Source organism: Zootoca vivipara, chromosome 3 (genome assembly GCF_965207765.1).
Source record: "Zootoca vivipara chromosome 3, rZooViv2.hap1.1, whole genome shotgun sequence".
Lineage (NCBI taxonomy): Eukaryota > Metazoa > Chordata > Lepidosauria > Squamata > Lacertidae > Zootoca > Zootoca vivipara.
Genome location: NC_142586.1, coordinates 22,049,274 through 22,067,636, shown reverse-complemented (window position 1 = coordinate 22,067,636; position 18,363 = coordinate 22,049,274). Strand labels below are relative to the sequence as shown.

At 42.5% G+C, this 18,363-nt stretch overlaps 1 protein-coding gene across 8 annotated transcripts in view; it reads left to right on the top strand.

Moving 5' to 3' along the window:
- The window catches only part of ARHGEF10 (Rho guanine nucleotide exchange factor 10), a 91,956-nt gene extending 75,781 nt beyond the window's left edge, over positions 1–16,175 (top strand). For all 8 annotated transcript variants that reach the window (XM_088665672.1, XM_088665674.1, XM_088665673.1 and 5 more), the window contains 2 exons: positions 9,230–9,352; positions 12,060–16,175. In XM_088665672.1, coding sequence (XP_088521798.1) covers positions 9,230–9,352; positions 12,060–12,574 — 638 coding nt within the window. In that variant the 3' untranslated portion in view covers positions 12,575–16,175. The remainder of the gene's footprint in view (positions 1–9,229; positions 9,353–12,059) is intronic.
- Positions 16,176–18,363: the final 2,188 nt, after the last annotated feature.

Genomic DNA, 18,363 nt, shown 5'->3' with positions numbered 1-18,363 from the left:
GCCAAATCCGACTTTGGGCTGCAGCGCTCATCTCTGCTTTCAGGCCGAGGGAGCCAGTGTTTGTCCATAGACAGCTTTCTGGGTCATGTGACCAGCATGACTAAACCGCTTTTGGTGCAATGGAACACTGGGATGGAAGCCAGAGTACACGATAACGCTGTTTACCTTCCCGCTCACACCAGTACCTATTTATCTACTCACACTGGTGTGCTTTCGAACTGCTAGGTAGGCAGAATCTGGGACAGAGCAATGGGAGCCCACTCCATTGTGGGGATTCAAACCTCCGACCTTCCGATCGGCAAGTCCAAGAGGCTCAGTGCTTTAGACCACAGTGCCAGCCGGGACCCTACTAAGCCCTTATTTATGATTGTTAGATGGTTATGGCCCTTCCCCCTACCCCTTTTAGCAAAACTCAATCTTTAGGGGAATTTACATTCGGTTGTTCGTTAAATTCAAATTTTCACAGCTTGATTACAGTGAGCAGTCTGAAATTTTTTTATTTTTTATATTTTATATTTAAGAGTATTTATTGTTGTTTTAAATAGGGTTACTTGTTTAATTGCTTTTTTAATATTTCTATTTATATTGTCTGTTTTAGTTGTCTCCATTTTAATTTATGCTGCGAGATACCCTGAGTCTTGCCATGGGAGGAAGGTGGGAGATAAATAAATAAAATGACCTGGAAACAGACAGACATTTTCAAAGCAATGCCTGTGTTCTTTTCCTGTAAACGTGAGCGTATGTAGTAGGGAGTTGGGTGTGGATTTTGCTCTTAACTAGTCTCAAATATAGTAAAATATCCCCATCCACTGCCAGCCCTTCTATCTCACCCACAGTTTTATTAGCTCCCAAATGCCCTGTGTTTTGAGTTTAATAAAGGTATGTTTGGGGTCCCCCCCAGTTTTTCTAACTTTGTTTCATACTCACACATAAGCTTGTCCCGAGTTCAGAAAGGGTTTCCATTCAGTTGGCTACCATTGTGGAAAAAAGAATCCATGTTTTGTAGTGTTAGGGGCAAACTGTAGTGTCCCCCCCCCTTCTATGCTTGGTAGTAACTATTTTGTGTGTTTTTAATGGAGGGGGGGAATGCTAACTGGAAAATATTTAGTCTTAGTTGCAATTGCCATGGAAATAAAACAAGATGATGTAAACGGTGCTTTTCTGTTGAAGAGCTTGAGTTAATTATATATATGTGTGTGCCCTGGTGTCATTACCATAACATTTCAGCTGCTTTTATTTTATATGAAGAATTTTTCCTCTCCTTATAAAAGAAAGAGCCCAAGTTTCAATAGAGTTCTTAGAATCTTGATTGATGCTTTGAGACAAATGTGTTATACTTGAGAAAAGGAAGAATTTTAACATTTAAAATGAGTAAACTGGGTATTGCTTTTTTGCATCGGTGTTTATTGCTCTATCAGGGATCCTATGTACGTGGTATTTTGTACATAATATTTTATGTGCTAATGCTGAGTTAATTTCATAAAGCAATTTCATAAAGCAACAGGATAATGATGTGCATGTATGCACAAACACACAGAGAGTTTCATACTGAAAATGAAAGTGCGGAAGGAAGACTACTGAGAATGAAATCCTTTTAAAGAATGTACAGAAAATATTCCCCCCCCCCCCCCGGCAAAACTGATGTCAGAATAAATCAGGCATCCCCAAACTGCGGCCCTCCAGATGTTTTGGCCTACAACTCCCATGATCCCTAGCTAACAAGACCAGTGGTTGGAGAAGATGGGAACTGTAGTCCAAAACATCTGGAGGACCGAAGTTTGGGGATGTCTGGAATAAATCAATACTTTGTAGCAACACAGGAGTGACTGTAAACCCAAATTAACCAGCTGCTTGGTAATTCCTTTTTACATTCCTTCTCTTTCACTTTAGACTATTTATATCTGAAATAATTATTGTGCCGTTAATGGGCTTGTTGGTTATAACTTACCTTGTTTATATGTGAGCAGGGCAAGCAGTTGCCCCACTGGGTTACTTTAGCTCTCTATGCAAGTGGCGGCATGCTCTGTTTCACTAGCACAGTGTGTTTCACAGATTATTTCCCAAATTTGGGTCTCCAGCTGTTTTTGGACTACAATTCCTATCACCCCTGACCACTGATCTTGCTAGCTACGGATGAAGGGAATTGTAGTCCAACTGGAGACCCAAGTTTGGCAGACACTGTGCCCATCAGATTATCAGTTTGGTAAACCTTCAGCTAGTGTAGCCAACAGGCTAAAAATTATAGCTGTAAACGTGTCACCAATATCCTCCTATATTGTGAGAGAAACATGCAGCAGCCGTGTCTGTGAGCTTAGTTTTTTATTGTTGTAAATGCCTGTTGCTCTGCAGGGGGAGAATATTTCATTGAGAATATTTCATCTGCAAAAGCAGACCTGCACCAGGGGTGGAGTGTGATGGCTTTTAGCATCTAAATGAATGGATGGATTTTTTTTTAAAGAAATAACCCATACAGCTTCATTTTGCTTTTGTACAACAGGATGAGTAGTGGGTTAGAAACTCCTTTCTGCCTAATTTCCTCTAAACTAAAGCTCTAAAGCAGGCTTCCTCAACCTCGGCCCTCCAGATGTTTTTGGTCTACAACTCCCATGATCCCTAGCTAGCAGGACCCAGTGGTCAGGGATGATGGGAATTGTAGTCTCAAAACATCTGGAGGGCCGAGGTTGAGGAAGCCTGCTCTAAAGCAAGAGATTCTTAAACTGTAACAGATTCTTACTACTCTCTTGGGGAAACACTAAAGGAAGGAACACAGTCACATAAACCTGGCTGTGGCATATTTGAGTTTCTTTATTCATCACACCTGTGCCTTGTTCTTCCTTCAAATAATTATACACTGGCTTACAAATGGATTCCAGGTGGCTGCTCAGCCAGGCAATTTACAGGGTGAGACCTGCTTAACTCCAGCCATACCACAGAATCATCACTTTTTTCCGGACATTTCCTTGGGCTCTAGTGCTCTTGAGTTGAAATACTTTTACTTATACAGTGGTACCTCTACTTACGGATTTAATGTGTTCCGAACACACATTTGTAAGTCGAAAAAAATTGTAAGTCGAATCCCACGGGAATGCATTGGGAGAAAAATCCGTAAGTCGAAGCAACCCTATCTAAAAATTCGTAAGTAGAACAAATCCTATCTAAACCGCATCCAAGATGGCGGATGGAGCTCCATTTGTAAGTAGAAAAATTCGTAAGTAGAGTTATTTGTAAGTAGAGGTACCACTGTAACTCAGCAACCCTACCCCGTTCCTCCTTGAGTAACTGGAACAATTTCATGAATTTTACTTTGAGCTGCCGTTTATCCTCAGGTGAGCTACAGATAGCAAGGTGCACCAGTGTGGAGTTTTAAGATATTTGGAAGAATCAGGGATGCTTAACTATAGTTTTCGGAACAGTAAATCTTACTCCTTTTCACTCATGCCTGTTGCACTGATCAGAACAGCCCAAGTTTAATCATAGGAATTTTGTTATAAAGCCCATGTTGCCATGAACTCTGAGCTTTTTACATTTCAATGTAATTTTTTATTATTCAGTAAATGGTATTGTTATTCATTATGTCATATCCTGAAGCTAACATTTCCCCCAGTGCTTACATGAGATTTCATAAAGCATAATCCTTTCAGAACAATTCTGCTGACTCTGAAGAAATTCTTGATTTGTTCCTTTAACAACTGATGACAGCTTAGCTATGTAACAAAGCAATTTCCATTATTTACCTTGTTGTGTGACATGTGTTTCCTGCAAACTGAAGGGGGACAGGAAAGGGTACCATTTCCTCAGTAGAGGGAGAGTAGTGCAACAAAAACATCATTGCAATAGGCCCTAACTCCGCCAGAAGATTAAAATGCCTTCATTAATGGAAGAATGACTAAATAGGAAGGTGGATTTTGGACAGTTATAAAATGTACAGACGTGTAGGCTAGGTGATTTGCAAAGTCCAAGTGTTTCCTTCAACGAGAAGAATCAAACAGCAAGAACAGACAATTTGGAAGTGCCCTAAGATTGTCCTTCAAATACTTTTTGGAACTAGGCTGATACTGTGCAGTTCTCTCTCTAAGATTATCACTGAAGGAAAAGTTCAACTTTAAACCTTTGTTGTTGTTGTTGTTTAGTCGTTTAGTCGTGTCTGACTCTTCGTGACTCCAGGCCAGGCACTCCTGTCTTCCACTGCCTCCTGCAGTTTGGTCAAACTCATGTTGGTAGCTTCGAGAACACTGTCCAACCATCTCATCCTCTGTCGTCCCCTTCTCCTAGTGCCTTCAATCTTTCCCAACATCAGGGACTTTTCCAGGGAGTCTTCTCTTCTCATGAGGTGGCCAAAGTATTGGAGCCTCAGCTTCACGATCTGTCCTTCCAGGGAGCACTCAGGGCTGATTTCCTTAAGAATGGATAGGTTTGATCTTTTTGCGGTCCATGGGACTCTCAAGAGTCTCCTCCAGCACCATAATTCAAAACCATCAATTCTTCGGCGAAAAGCCTTCTTTATGGTCCAGCTCTCACTTTGATACATCACTATAGCTTTAACTATACACGACAAGGCAGTGATCCACAAAGGAGACTTTAAACCTAGATGTCAATAAATGGCATGCCAGGTGATGCAGCACAGTAGCTTACGCAGTATGTTGGGCACCAAGAAGAGCCTGGTTCAGATTTTTGTCAATTTCATTGTTGACATTTCTGCAGTTCTGGTTGTCTGTAAGGATTCTTCTTGCAAATCTGATATTGTAAAGGGTTACTGAGATGGTGCATGTGAAGTATTTTGAATAATTGATTAGTGTTTATTTATATAAATTATAGTAGCAAAGAGTCTCATTTGGAAAGTGTGTTTTTTGTATAGCTCTAAGTGACAGAATGGCCCAGTTTTTCAAAATTCCATATTGAGATCATGTATGTGCATAGTTTTGCCCATGTCCACCTTTATGTCAATGGACCTGCTGAGTAAAAAAAATTATTCTTATCCTCTTGATATCAGCTCCATTATCTGAAGCAATGTAACACGAATAATTTGTTGTAGGGTTGAGTTTTGCAACAATTGTTAATTGCACAAGTCCTGTGTTGGATAAAGTTATCCCAAAGGGAGCTCATTATGAGCTGTTGGTGATCATAAACTGAATTGATCAGGAACCATTTTTGAGAAATGAAAATAGACCGATAATTTAAAAAGCTTCTCACTCTCCAACCATATGCACTTAATATGGAGAAGTACAGACAAATCATGTTGCACATCTACCATCCTATGATGATTTTATATTGTGTTAGAAGTTCACATCCCCAAACAGGTGTTTCCTCATTTCCCAGTTGTTCCATTGCTTCAAGAGCAGAGGATTTCCGTTTGACCTCACCTCCGATTGTTTATTTCCTTCTGCATTCAAGATGTTAGATTCCTGGATAATCACTTGCAATCTTCACATATGGAAACAATGTTTTTTTTCAGTGGTGCAAGCCAGCAGTTAGACATTTCTGAAGCACTGCTGTGCCATGCCGCGACTTGGTTCTTTCCCTGTCTCCCCCATGTTAATGCTGTCAAAGTGCTGAAGATTAGCAAAAGGGCATAACATAGCCACACATATTTTCAAAATGCTGTAGGCAGATGACAAACAATCAAAAGATGAACTGGTTTCTGTGTGTGTGTGTCGTCACTGGAAGCTGACAAAGCACACCTTTCACACTTCTCTGTGTAGTTGTTGCAGCCTCATTCCCACCAAAAACGTTTTGCAAGGATTTCTTGTGGCCATCACACCATCTGCCCCATTTTGTAAGGGAGACGTTCGCCATTTCAACCCTAATAAGTCATAACAAGAGCCCTACCGGTATTGCATGAGACCAAAGGCCCATGTAGCCCAACATTCTTTTCTCACAGTGGCTGGTCAGAAGCCTATGAGAAGCCCATAAGCAGAATCCCCAGCAATTGGTACGTGGCGATGATGGTAGAACGTAGCCATTGAGAGCCTTGTCCTCCATGAGTCTTTCCCATCCTATCATGTAATGCAACCAGATTCAGCACTTTGGCCATGGCTCAGGCGGAAACATTGTGTGACCAGGTAATTTATTTCCTAGTATCACTTGTACAATCGTTTGGCTTCCTTCACGTGGTCAAAAGGATCGTGCAGTTAGCATAACAAACTAGCTCACTGGCAGTAAAAGTAGGAGCTATGAAGTTTGCTTTGAAAATGAATGGTTTGGCATCCTAGCTACCATCACTATGTCTGGGCGGGTATAGGGAGCAAGTCACCAATAACTTACAAGCAGTCAGTGGTGTTAACTCCTTCTTCAGAGAAACAGAGCAGCTCAGGCCTAGTGAGCACAGCAACTGTTCCCAGTAGATCTTGCCCCATGAGGCAGTTGCGAGGACTAAAATTCCCCACCTTCCCCTAGCTTTCTTCCTCCCCCAATTTCTTCCCAAGCAATCTGAGGTTCCTTCATCTTACCTGTCTCTGCCCCACCCTCCATAGCTGCCAAGTTTTCCCTTTTCTCGCGAGGAAGCCTATTCAGCATAAGGGAAAATCCCTTAAAAAAAAGGGATAACTTGGCAGCTATGCCACCCTCTGAGTGATTAGATAAGCATTTATATGCCAAGAAAATAATGACATGGTTCCATTCAGTGTGGTTTGGGTTTGTTTTTTTTAGTGGAGGGGGAGTGGGGAGCAGGTTATACCAGGCATTAACACTGTAAGTATTTTGTTTCTTAAGAATAGTTTGTGTTTATTTATTTTGACATTTAAAAACAACTCTAGGCTGGAGCTTCTGGCAATATTTGGGAGGTCTAATGGCTTCAACCTGACAGATGCCTTCCACTTTCCTCCTCTTTCCAGCTGTGATCAACTTAGTGTCATTCACCTTTTGGCTAGAAGGGCAGACTTTTCAGATTCATTCAAGGCTACCCCCTCTGATCCGTTCTGATGGAGCATTCAGGCATTCTGCGCCAGAGAGAGCCAGCATTATCCCTTTCATTAATATTTTATTGTTTTGATATCTATCCTTAAGCAATGCACCAGTAATTTCCCTTTTAAAAACAAAACAAAATGTGTGGTTCTACCTTTAAAAAAGATTTGAGACTCAAATATGTAGTTTCACGCAAAATCGTTTTGCACACCATGCAAAACAGGTTCACCGCTTCACATTTTCAGTCTTGAGGAAGGAAAGGGTTAAAAATACATCTCCCAAAGTAGCTGAATATGCATGGGTAAGGGCATATCTCCTTTTTTAAAAGGACTATATCAGAATTATACAACTGTGAACTACGCATTTACACAATTGCTTCATTGTGCAATGAATAAACTTGGGTGGAGAACCCTATGAGTCTGATGTAAAAAAAAAAAAGATTGCTTAGGTTGGGATAGTCTTAGTCTGAACTAGAAGTTCTGGACAAAGAGAAGAGAGCACACACTTGCTAGGTCTTCATTTGTGACAAAGTTTGAAAGTTAGTATAAGGTAGGGTCTACAATACTTTTTGGGGCCTAGGGACATGTGGAAACCTTGAGACATTGTCACGGGCATGACAAAATACCCATTTCACAGGGCTGAAAACAGACAAATTGGAGTGTCAGGAAGGGGCCTTGGTGCAGGGCCATCTTACCATAGGCGCTAGGGGTGTGGGGCACCTGGGCACCGGGCTCTCAGGGGCACCAGGCTGAGAGTCCGGGGCCCAAGAGTTGAGTCCAGGGAAGAGCCCACCTGTCGGTTGGAGCTTCTGCTGCGGGCGGCTCTATGCCGCGAGTTTGGGGGCGACCAAGCCAGAGAGACACTGAGGCGGCCAGCCGGCTCTGCCCTCCGCGTGCCTGGGACTGGGCAACCGGGTGTGGGGTGCTGGGCAGATCTTTGCACCCCGGCGCCACATATGCTTAAGACAGCCCTGCCTTGGTGGACACCAAGTGGGTGCCTGAGGGCCAAAGTAACCATTCAGCAGAAACCTAGATTTCTGCCAAATAGCTAAAAAGCATCTAGGGGAGTGTGCAGTTGGAGGGGTGCTATGGTAGGTTGCCTTGGGCGCAGGTATAAAAAGTAAAGTGTCTAAAGTATGGAATGGAGCAGATGAAGAGAAGCAAATGTGTTTTTAGAAGCAGTGCAGCTCTGCAATCCAGATACAACCTAACAGTTACAAAACTCAGTAGTAGGGTTTAACTTCTAAATAACCATGCATAAATCGGACGACGTGTCTATAGCTGGTTGTATTCTTAAAGTTGCCTGGATTAACCATTTTACCCATACAGTAATCTGAAGGAACTTGTCCACACTCTCCTCCTTGGAATAATGCTAAGAAGGTGGGAAATTGGTTCAAGTAGGAAATAGTAGCCCCACCAAATGCTGTGTTTATTGCTAGTTATCCTAGGACAGTGGGGACCCAGGTGGCGCTGTGGTTAAACCACTGAGCCTAGGGCTTGCTGATCAGAAGGTCGGCGGTTCGAATCCCTGCGACGGGGTGAGCTCCCGTTGCTTGGTCCCAGCTCCTGCCAACCTAGCAGTTCGAAAGCACGTCAAAGTGCAAGTAGATAAATAGGAACCGCTACAGCGGGAAGGTAAACAGCGTTCCATGTGCTGCTCTGGTTTGCCAGAAGCAGCTTTGTCATGCTGGCCACATGACCTGGAAGCTATACGTCGGCTCCCTCGGCCAATAATGCGAGATGAGCGTGCAACCCCAGAGTCAGTCACGACTGGACCTAATGGTCAGGGATCCCTTTACCTTATCCTAGGACAGTAGACAATATCTAAGAAAAGTAAGCAGCATGCAGATTTAACAAGGTGCATTAAATCCATTACAATACACCCTCTTCCTTTTAGATGCATTTGTAAAACCTTGTTTGTTTTGCTTCTACGTGAACTACAATGGGATGACACCTTGGAAATATAGATAAATTAGATCTGACAAATATTGAGTGGCTAAAAAGGCTACACGAGCCTTTTTCACATGCCGAGTCTGTAACCTGCAACATTGATTCATTTTTATAACAAACCAAAATGCCCTTGTTTTAATAAAGCAGGGTGTTGTTTTTAATGTTTTGTTTACAGCAAGCTCAATTTATAATGGATTGTTTTCTTGTTTGCTGCTGGTTTTATTCATTTAAGGTATTCTGCTATGCAATCTTTATCTTCTCACCCACCTTAGAAGGGTTGTTGTCCTCAAAGATGGCCTAAATATATTTGAATTAATAGATAAGTAAATAAATGCAATATCTTGCTTTTGGAGTAATTTGGTACCTTCTCAACCTTCTAGGGCAGCAGCGTGTTTCTGTGACCAGCCTTCTAGTTTGTCATGGCTTGTTATTGGTTGGAACAAATCTTGGGATAATAGTAGCACTCCCGGTTCCTCGTTTGCAAGGAATTCCCAAAGTAACTGGTAAGTAAAATGACATTATTATTATTATTACATTTATATCCTGTGTTGTCCTGCAAGGAGCTCAAGGTGACAAGCATGGTTCTCCCCTATTTTACCCTCACAACAACCCTGTGAGGTTGGCTAAACTGAGGGAAGGTGATCAGCCCCAGGTCAGCCAGTGACCTTCATGACTGAATGGAGATTTCATCTGATATGCTGGATAACTGTGCTTTGGAAGCTGTTCTCACACGCATGCACGACTTAAACTGAAGCACTAGAGAACATTCTGTGGCTCCTGCAGCAGCTTTTGAACTGAGTATCTGGCGTAAAAATAAACTATAAATACATCTACAGTATATGAAACTCCAAGGACCTATTGGTAATTGCACAAGAGTCGGTAAAGGACTCCTGGATGGTTAAGTTCAATCAAAGGCGACTATGGGGTTACAGTGCTCATCTCGCTTTCAGGCTGAGGGAGCCAGCGTTTGTCCACAGACAGTTTTGCGGGTCATGTGGCCAGCATGACTAAACTGCTACTGGCACATGGAGGACAGTGACAAGTGCCAGAGCACATGGAAATGCAGTTTACCTTCCCGCCGCAGCAGTACCTATTTATCTTCTTGCAGTGGTATGCTTTTGAACTGCTAGGTTGGCAGGAGCTGGGACAGAGCTCACCCCGTCGCGGGGATTTGAACCGCCGACCTTCCGATCAGCAAGCCCAAGAGGCTCATTGGTTTCGACCACAACACCACCTGCGTCCCTGCACATGAGTAAGATGTGCTGAATTTGAAGGCTGTGCTAAATAGCCGTTGTATTCTTTGAAATCCAAATAAAATTTTGAACCCTAATGCATTGATACTTTATGTTTTACAGTTTGCTTCCCCCCCCCAATGCTATTCTCCTCTTATAACGGGTCAACTACTTTTAGCAGCCAGTCCATATGTTAACAAGTAAAGAAAAATGCCCTGTGGTTAAAATCCCCTCTTCTTACTCCAGTAAACTATAGCAGCTGAACACTCTACAGAATAAATGTCACTGCACCTAAGGATCCTGGATATTTGAAGCTTTCATCTGGCCTCCCCAGTAAAATATGTTATCTATTTCAGCAAGGCCACCAGCAATATGTATATGTGCAACAGGAGTGGAGTATTAAGCTTAATTGGGAAAAAGGTCTTTGGCAGCAGATTGTGGAGAAAGCTAGTAATGTTAAGATAGTGCAAATGCCAACCAAAACATGTCAGCTGATTCCCTTACTCATGCTGTTGTGAAAACAGAGAACAAAGCATGAACTGTACGTCAACTGTAGCTCTGCATGTCCTCAATTTTGCTGATTTGTTCTAGAATCATAAGGTAACTCCGGTATATATAATAGGCTGCTTCTGAAAACATTTTGTGCAGCAACAAGAAAAAGCAAAACTGCTGGCATATTCATAAAGCCAAGCAGGGTCTGGTACAGTTTCAAACTGGATGGGGGGGGGGGACAGTGTGTTGAGATTCTTGCATTGAAGGGGGTTGGACTAGATGAAATTCGCGGGGGTCCCTTCCAACTCTACCACTGTGATTCTGTGAAGGTTTAGTCTTGTTCACCTGTCTTAATCTAGGGAGAGAGTCAGGGCAAGGCTTCGGAGTACAATCAAAAGACTGCAGGAAACCCCTGGCCTATATATGTAGCAGAATGGACTGTACCATTTCAGACTACAGCAGATGGTCAATTGTTTATGTTTCCGTACACTAAAACCTCCCTGAAAATGGAAAATGACCACAGTAGGCAAATGTATTTGTCCATTATGGTGTGCTGGTTTTTTTGTTTCCCAGTGAAATGGAGGGGTACTCAAAACTGGTATTGCTCACCTGCAGTCTGAAATGGTATTGTGCATTTGTTTGCTTTACTATTTTATTATTATTATTATTTTGCATATATAGATCCAGGCTAGGTAATTAGGGAGGAAGGGTAACACCAGGGGGGAAATGATAGAAGGAAGAAGGTACTTGGGAGCACAAGGTCATCATTTTGCTCAACGAGATGAAAAGAGACCTGCAAGTATCTATTTATAGGCAGCTTGAATCAATGAGTAGAGGTGGACCCAACAGAAGGTAGCAAAGACCAGCAGTGGCATAGCATGGGTTGCCAGTGCCTGAGGCTATGCAGAGGGCAGGAAGGAAAAGGACGACGTATGCATGCACATTCAACTGCCAGGAGATCGCAGCCACAGAGATCAGAAAAGAAGAGCTGCTCTGTTGTCTGGAGAGGTCACTTCCTGGTTCTTATGGAGAAGCTGTTTTCAATGGAGCCCAACGATGGAAGTGCACAGCTGTATTGAGGCAGCACCAGATGTTGAAATTTTGCACCCCTAATGATTCACCCCTGGCGCAACCACCCCTATGCCCCTCACACTACGTCATTGGCAAGCAGCTGTATATATACTGTATCTTCTCTGTAGTAAGGTCTCTCCCATAACATTTTAGGTAACTTTACCATGTGATACAAGAGCATCACATTAAGTTCCCCCCCAGTAAATGTTGTGCAGTTGCAAAGTAAGTAGTCACCAAACTCATGTTGACTTAACAATATGCAAATGTTATGACTTGGCAAGATTTCTGTTCTGTGATGTGCAGAGAACCATTTATTGTTCTGATGACTGAATGGCTGGTGAAATTAAGGTCAAGATAATGAGAATGGCTCTTCTTTAAAAAATGAAGGTGTTGTTTTTTTCTCCTCTGGCTGCAGGAAGAGGAATGGTTTCTTACCATGCACATAACGGCCCAGTTAAGTTCCTCGTAATGGCCTCTGTGACCAACAAGCGAAGCAAAAGCAAATCAAGGCACAGCCTGAGTCGTCCTCGTTCGGGATTGAAAGATGAGGACCAAAAGAACGTTGTTCACCACGAGAGACCTAGTTCTTCTCTGAGCAACCCCAATGACAGTGCTGTTTGGCTGGGAGGTTCGGTAGGGTCCATCGCTCAGAAAAGTGACTTGTCTTCATCTTCTGGGTCCCTGACGTTGTCTCATGGATCAAACACAACTGAACACAGGCCCGAGGAGAGTGCTGTCTATGAGCTTTTGAAAGAAGTCTCTCTTAGCCAGAGTAAAAAATGTCGATCCAAAGGAGGAAAAGCAATATCTGTCTTGGTCATCTCTGGAGGACAAGGACACAGAAGAGTGAACAAGAAGTGTAAGCAGCAGCGGCCGGATGAACTGGTTTCGTCTGTGATGGTTTGGCAGGTCCCACTATTAAAGATCTAACAACACGATACATTGTGATTTTGTGGAAGACGTCTGCTTTAGATCCAAATGTGTCTTCATCATGATGAACCTTCATCCAAATAGATTTCTGGTGTCATGTGAAAATGAGTTCTGGGCCCAAGTGTCAGTCTTTGCAGATGTGTGCTCACATATGACTAGCTTCATTGAAATTGGTGAGATTGCTTGCTTGAATAAGGTCCTAAAAATATCATAAGATGTCCTTGGGTTGAAAATGCTTAGTTCTTAACGGAAACTCTCTATGGAAATAGGGGTTGTAAGCTTTTTGAAAAAAACAAAAAACAATTTTGCTATTATTTATATTCAAAAGTTATATCCTAGAGAATACTAAATGAAATGCAAGGATCAAATAGAATTCCACCAGTGGGTCTTCCTTAACTTCTTCTTACAAAGCAATATAACTCTTCCATTTTGTCTACTAGCTTAATTCCAGAGGGCATAGGTAAACTTGTAATATATTTCTTCAGACCAAAAGAAAATAAAAGTGTATTGGGTAAGATAGTAATTTAGATTATATCCTTTGAAGCAAACAGCTAATACTATTTTTAATGCTCAGTATTAAAAAAAAACATTGCAGAAAATGTTGAGACATAAAACTACGTGGTTTACCCTTTTTACTTATTTAAGTGTGGGGGTTTTGTTTGCTTTTTAAAACTTTTTGGTCATTGCCAATAGGTAGCAGAAAATGACATGAATACAGATGTTAGTAGGTACAGATAGTAGTTCATGTTTTGGTGCTCTCTTGTTTATAGCATATTCTGTTGCTGGCAGTAGAATATGCTCCATTTTATTGTACATGAATAACCGGGGAGATAGGAAAACAAATTATGAGATCATTATGTATCTAAAAAGTAGTAGAGTTCAGCACTATCCAAATACATGAATGTTTGCTAGAAGTGCACATTATTAATGCAAGCTTTGATCTGAAATCAATTGAAGTGCACATTTGCCATGACTACAGGCAAAGCCCGGTGCCTAATATCTATGGAAAGAAGCATTCTATTTACAAGCAATAGGGGTGAGAGGTTATTTTGTTTAGAGCAAGTTTCACAATCCTCTTTTGTTTTATAACTTAACGTTCCCATTTAGCTGTAATAATGCACATTTGGGATTCAGTTATAGGCAACACAGCAGTCTCCGATGTTGCTATGACTGTTGAGAAATGGTAACAACTTGCAGCCAGCCAACTACAAGACCAGGGCTTTCAACCTCTAGTCCAGAAGTCATGACAACAGTGGTGGGCCTCTGTGATGTCTCGAAACCTTCCTGATACTTGACTGCTGCATAATGGGGCCATTTTATGGATCATGTTTGACCATGCCTCTTAAAACTCCCCGGACGGGTTTATTTGATCAATGATACCAACCTTTTTCACAGCATGGGATGGAATAGCAACCGGTGTTGGTGTAACTTGCTGTACTCGGATCACAACAGGGATGTTGTATTACTCTGAGGTCACTCCTTGATGCAGGGAGAATTCCAGTGCGAAAAGTTTGCATCGTATATATTTTATGACCATTACTGTAAGTGTAGATTTAGAATGATATACCGGTAGTTAATGGCCTTAAGATCATCAGATGATAGGCCCAGGCACTTTACCAAATGGGCAAAATAGGAATGTGGTTTGGGGTTTACTTGAGATTGAGCAGGGCTGGATAGAAGGTACTTTGTGATCTACTGCTATATTGCTGGTTGATTTGCAGTGGATGGGCAACCATTTCTGAATCCCAGATGTTTTAACAATAGAAAAGCCCCCTGCCCTCTTTTCTTTCTATACTAGTGGACAGCTGGCTTCATCCCCAAGCCACTGTTTTGCACGTTTCCCAGCTGGTGTACCTTGAGCTGTAACAGAAAATAAGTGTGAAGTCTGCTGCTCACACCTGGCAAAGAGGATGTGAAAATTGTTCACGCCTCTATGTCTGCCAGTAGTGTAACATTTGAATTATTTGTGCATGGGGAGATATGTCACAGCAAAACCTGTGTGTTCCATTTGTGGACAAGGAACTAACCACATGTTCCAATAGCTGGAACATGGAGCTAGATATTCAGAGATTCAGTTGACTCTCACCCCTGCTGTAGGTAAAGGTAAAGGGACCCCTGACCATTAGGTCCAGTCGTGACCGACTCTGGGGTTGCGATGCTCATCTCGCTTTATTGGCTGAGGGAGCCGGCATACAGCTTGCAGGTCATGTGGCCAGCATGACTAAGCCGCTTCTGGCGAACCAGAGCAACGCACGTAAACACTGTTTACCTTCCCGCTGGAGCGGTACCTATTTATCTACTTGCACTTTTATGTGCTTTCGAACTGCTAGGTGGGCAGGAGCAGGGACCAAGCAACGGGAGCTCACCCCATCACGGGGATTCGAACCACCAACCTTCTGATCGGCAAGCCCTAGGCTCTGTGGTTTAACCCACAGTACAACCCACATTTACCTGACAGCAAATAATATCCTAGTGTGTACCTGACAGCAAATAATATCCTAGTGACCCCTTGTGTCCTTTACTGGAGCAATGGGCTGAGATCAACAAAAAGTGCTGATGCCATCTATGAAAGCTGGAAATATTAGTCACTGTCCCAGCTTGTCAAATCAATTCCTAATAAAAACCCAACCAACCCAGTCTTCCAAATGTACTAGAAGAACTGTTTTTAGGCTTGTGTGCTGCTTTTGGTTTCAAGACATGTTTGAGCACAACGCGGGAGAAGACTGATCATTCCTAAAACCAATGTATTTCCATGGAAGTTGTGGACGCCTTTTCCTTGGACCCACTGTGTGCACCATTCCTTTGGAAAAACCACGATCGGCCTTCTTTCTCATGACGTATGCACCGAAGTTACCTGCCTCCGAGATTTATGTAGCTGGTTAAGTTTCCTGCCCTGAATAGCCTTGCTGACTTTGGTTCCGTTCATCCAAAGAGATATTTTAAAAATTCCCTGATCCCTTTGAACTTGCCTTTCTTGAACAACACCCCATCCCCGTGCGTTCAGCACATGCAGAATTGCTTTTGAAACTGAAGAGACTTTCAAAAATAATTTTTTGTGCTGTGGCCTTGGGCTCAGCTGCTCAAAGGAGAAAAAGTTGCAGATTCCTCTAGGCTGTCTCTCTGGATCCCAGTCGCTGACTGCTGCCAAACACAGACTTCTACAACTCTTCTGAAAGACATTTGCGCTGCTAGGTAGTATGGCAAAGAATAGCTTTAAAGTATCTTATGTAATTGTATATAGATAAAAATGCTAACAAGTAACCAAGTGCAAGATACATTTGCTTTGCGATATATTGCAAACTTTGTGCTATATTGCTTCATTGTTGGGTGCACACCAGTGGTAATGTACTTCTAGAGTAAACGGGCATATATAAAAATAAACATGTTGCTAGGTGGACCAGATTTTGCTTCAGCTTCCACTTGCAAGTGCAAAAATCCTAAGAAAAAAATAGGGGGAAGAGAAGAGAGTGCAACCACTATAAAGCATTAAATATTTTCTAACATCTAACAGTATGAGCCATAAGATTTGTATTTATGTCTACAATAAACTCAGAAAACAATTTCATAAAGAAAACTGTGAATAAACCATTCCTCAAAACTATATTAACCTTTCTTATTTTATGAGTTAAAAGCCTACAAAAGGGTTCGTGTAGTTTGTTGCATTCTGGCTGGCAGTGTCCACAAAAATACATACCGTATTTTTTGCTCCATAAGACGCACTTTATTCATCCTAAAAAGTAAGAGTGAGTGTCTGTGCGTCTTATGGAGCGAATGTGTGGTCCCTGGAGCCGAATTGCCCAGGGGCCAAAGGCAGATCGTGCTGCTGCTTCTTTTTTTAGAAAGAGCTAAAGGCTAACAAGAGGGGAAGAGAGTGGGCTAACAAGAGGGAAAGGACCCACTCAGCAGCTGATTGCAAGAGATTGGGGAGGGAGATAAGGGAGTGAAAAATACGGTGTATGTAGCCAGATATTTCAAGCCATTTATTTTAATGCATTGGTGCTTCAATTGCTTATTGGTTACAGTACACATCATTACAGTACACTTGGAAAGCATGGAGGTGCTGTGATTCTCCCATAACTTGATAGAGTGTGGCGCTTTTGCAACAATGTTTTGCCACATAGTTCCCAAATAGCCCATCCTAGTTTTGGATAGCAGCCCTAACAAATGCATAATAACACCATCCTCCCTCTTTTTCAAAGCATTTACACAGCTGGGAAGATAAACAAGCCTCACGAGGATCCTTTGAGCCTGGGGCTGCAAACATGGAATTGGTCAAGTAACCTGGTAGGCTGAATCCATGGCTGATGGGCTGTGTAAAATTGTGCTAATGAGCCAGGAGAGGAGAGATGGCATATATTGGGATGCCAGTGAGGTACCCATGTTCTATGGTGCACATCAAATGTCTCTGTAGTAAATGCTACTGGTACCTCAAAAATCCACGATGCAGAAGACGACGTTCTTTCTGCTCAGTTTCTGTTTGTGTGGACTTGGCCTCTCCTCCATTGAAAACACACACCCTGCTGATATGCCCACATTTTGTTGAATGCCAGGACTGGACACCCTCCCATTCTGACGTGCAAAGAGGCTTCTTTCTCTGAGCAACAGTGGCTGTTGTAGGTGCCTTTCCCCTCCATTGTTGGGTTAGCTGTGAGGACCACATGATTTTGTGGTCCTGTTTCTTTTCCTACTCCTTTAGGTGTGGCCGCCATTTTGTGCTGCACCATGTCCCCATGCATTTTCTTTTAGAATAATTTCATAGGTTATGCTGGCGGGGTGGTGGTGGTGGTGGTGGTCGCTAACCATTTTGGGACAGTGTGCAGATTCGGAATTCTGAGGAACTGCTGTGAGACACCTCCAGGTATGAGTATGTGATCCAGAATATTCAGAATTAGGTTTCTGTTATGCTGTTGTGATTATTATTATTATTATTTTGGAGGGACAGGCAGGCTGTATGCCTGAGCCCCCCTTCTAATTCCTGGATCCAGCATGGATTTAATTCCTGGAATAGCCAGTTTAGCTTCCTGTGGGGAAATAGCCCTCTAAGTATGGGCCATTAAGGTAACAAAGGAAGTGGCTCTGAGCCAGATAGAGAATGTGTGGACGCCCCTCCCTCAACTTGCTGGTAGTTCGAAAGACAAAGGCCAGAGTGGAGGGGTGAGGTAGAAGCTAAAAGCAAGGTTGTAGGCTGGACATCTGGGAGACACAGCAATGCCTGATTTCTGCTGGGAGAAGCAAAGCCCTCTTGGGATGTTGATGCTGCAAGCCCCTCCATCATAGGCCCAGGATGTATATATGTGTAAATGAACCATATAGCACAAAGACAGCACAGTCTCTGCTGTCCCTCATTCCAAGGAAACCGAACCCTGTGTAAGCTCCTTGAACCCCAGGAATCTTGCACCGCACAGAGATTGAGCTGGCATGCAACAATACATTCTATCCACATCCTATGGAGGTGCTACAGTGCAGGCCTGACATAAGGTTTCATTGTTGTTTATAGCTAGTATATAGTGAAATATATTAATAGTATAGAGCACAATTCCATTTGCCTTTATCTGTGTATCTGAAGAAGTGTGCATGCACACGAAAGCTCATACCAATGACAAACTTAGTTGGTCTCTAAGGTGCTATCTTAAAAAGCAGAGACATCACCTTGCCGACAAAGGTCCGTATAGTTAAAGCTATGGTTTTCCCAGTAGTGATGTATGGAAGTGAGAGCTGGACCATAAAGAAGGCTGATCGCCGAAGAATTGATGCTTTTGAATTATGGTGCTGGAGGAGACTCTTGAGAG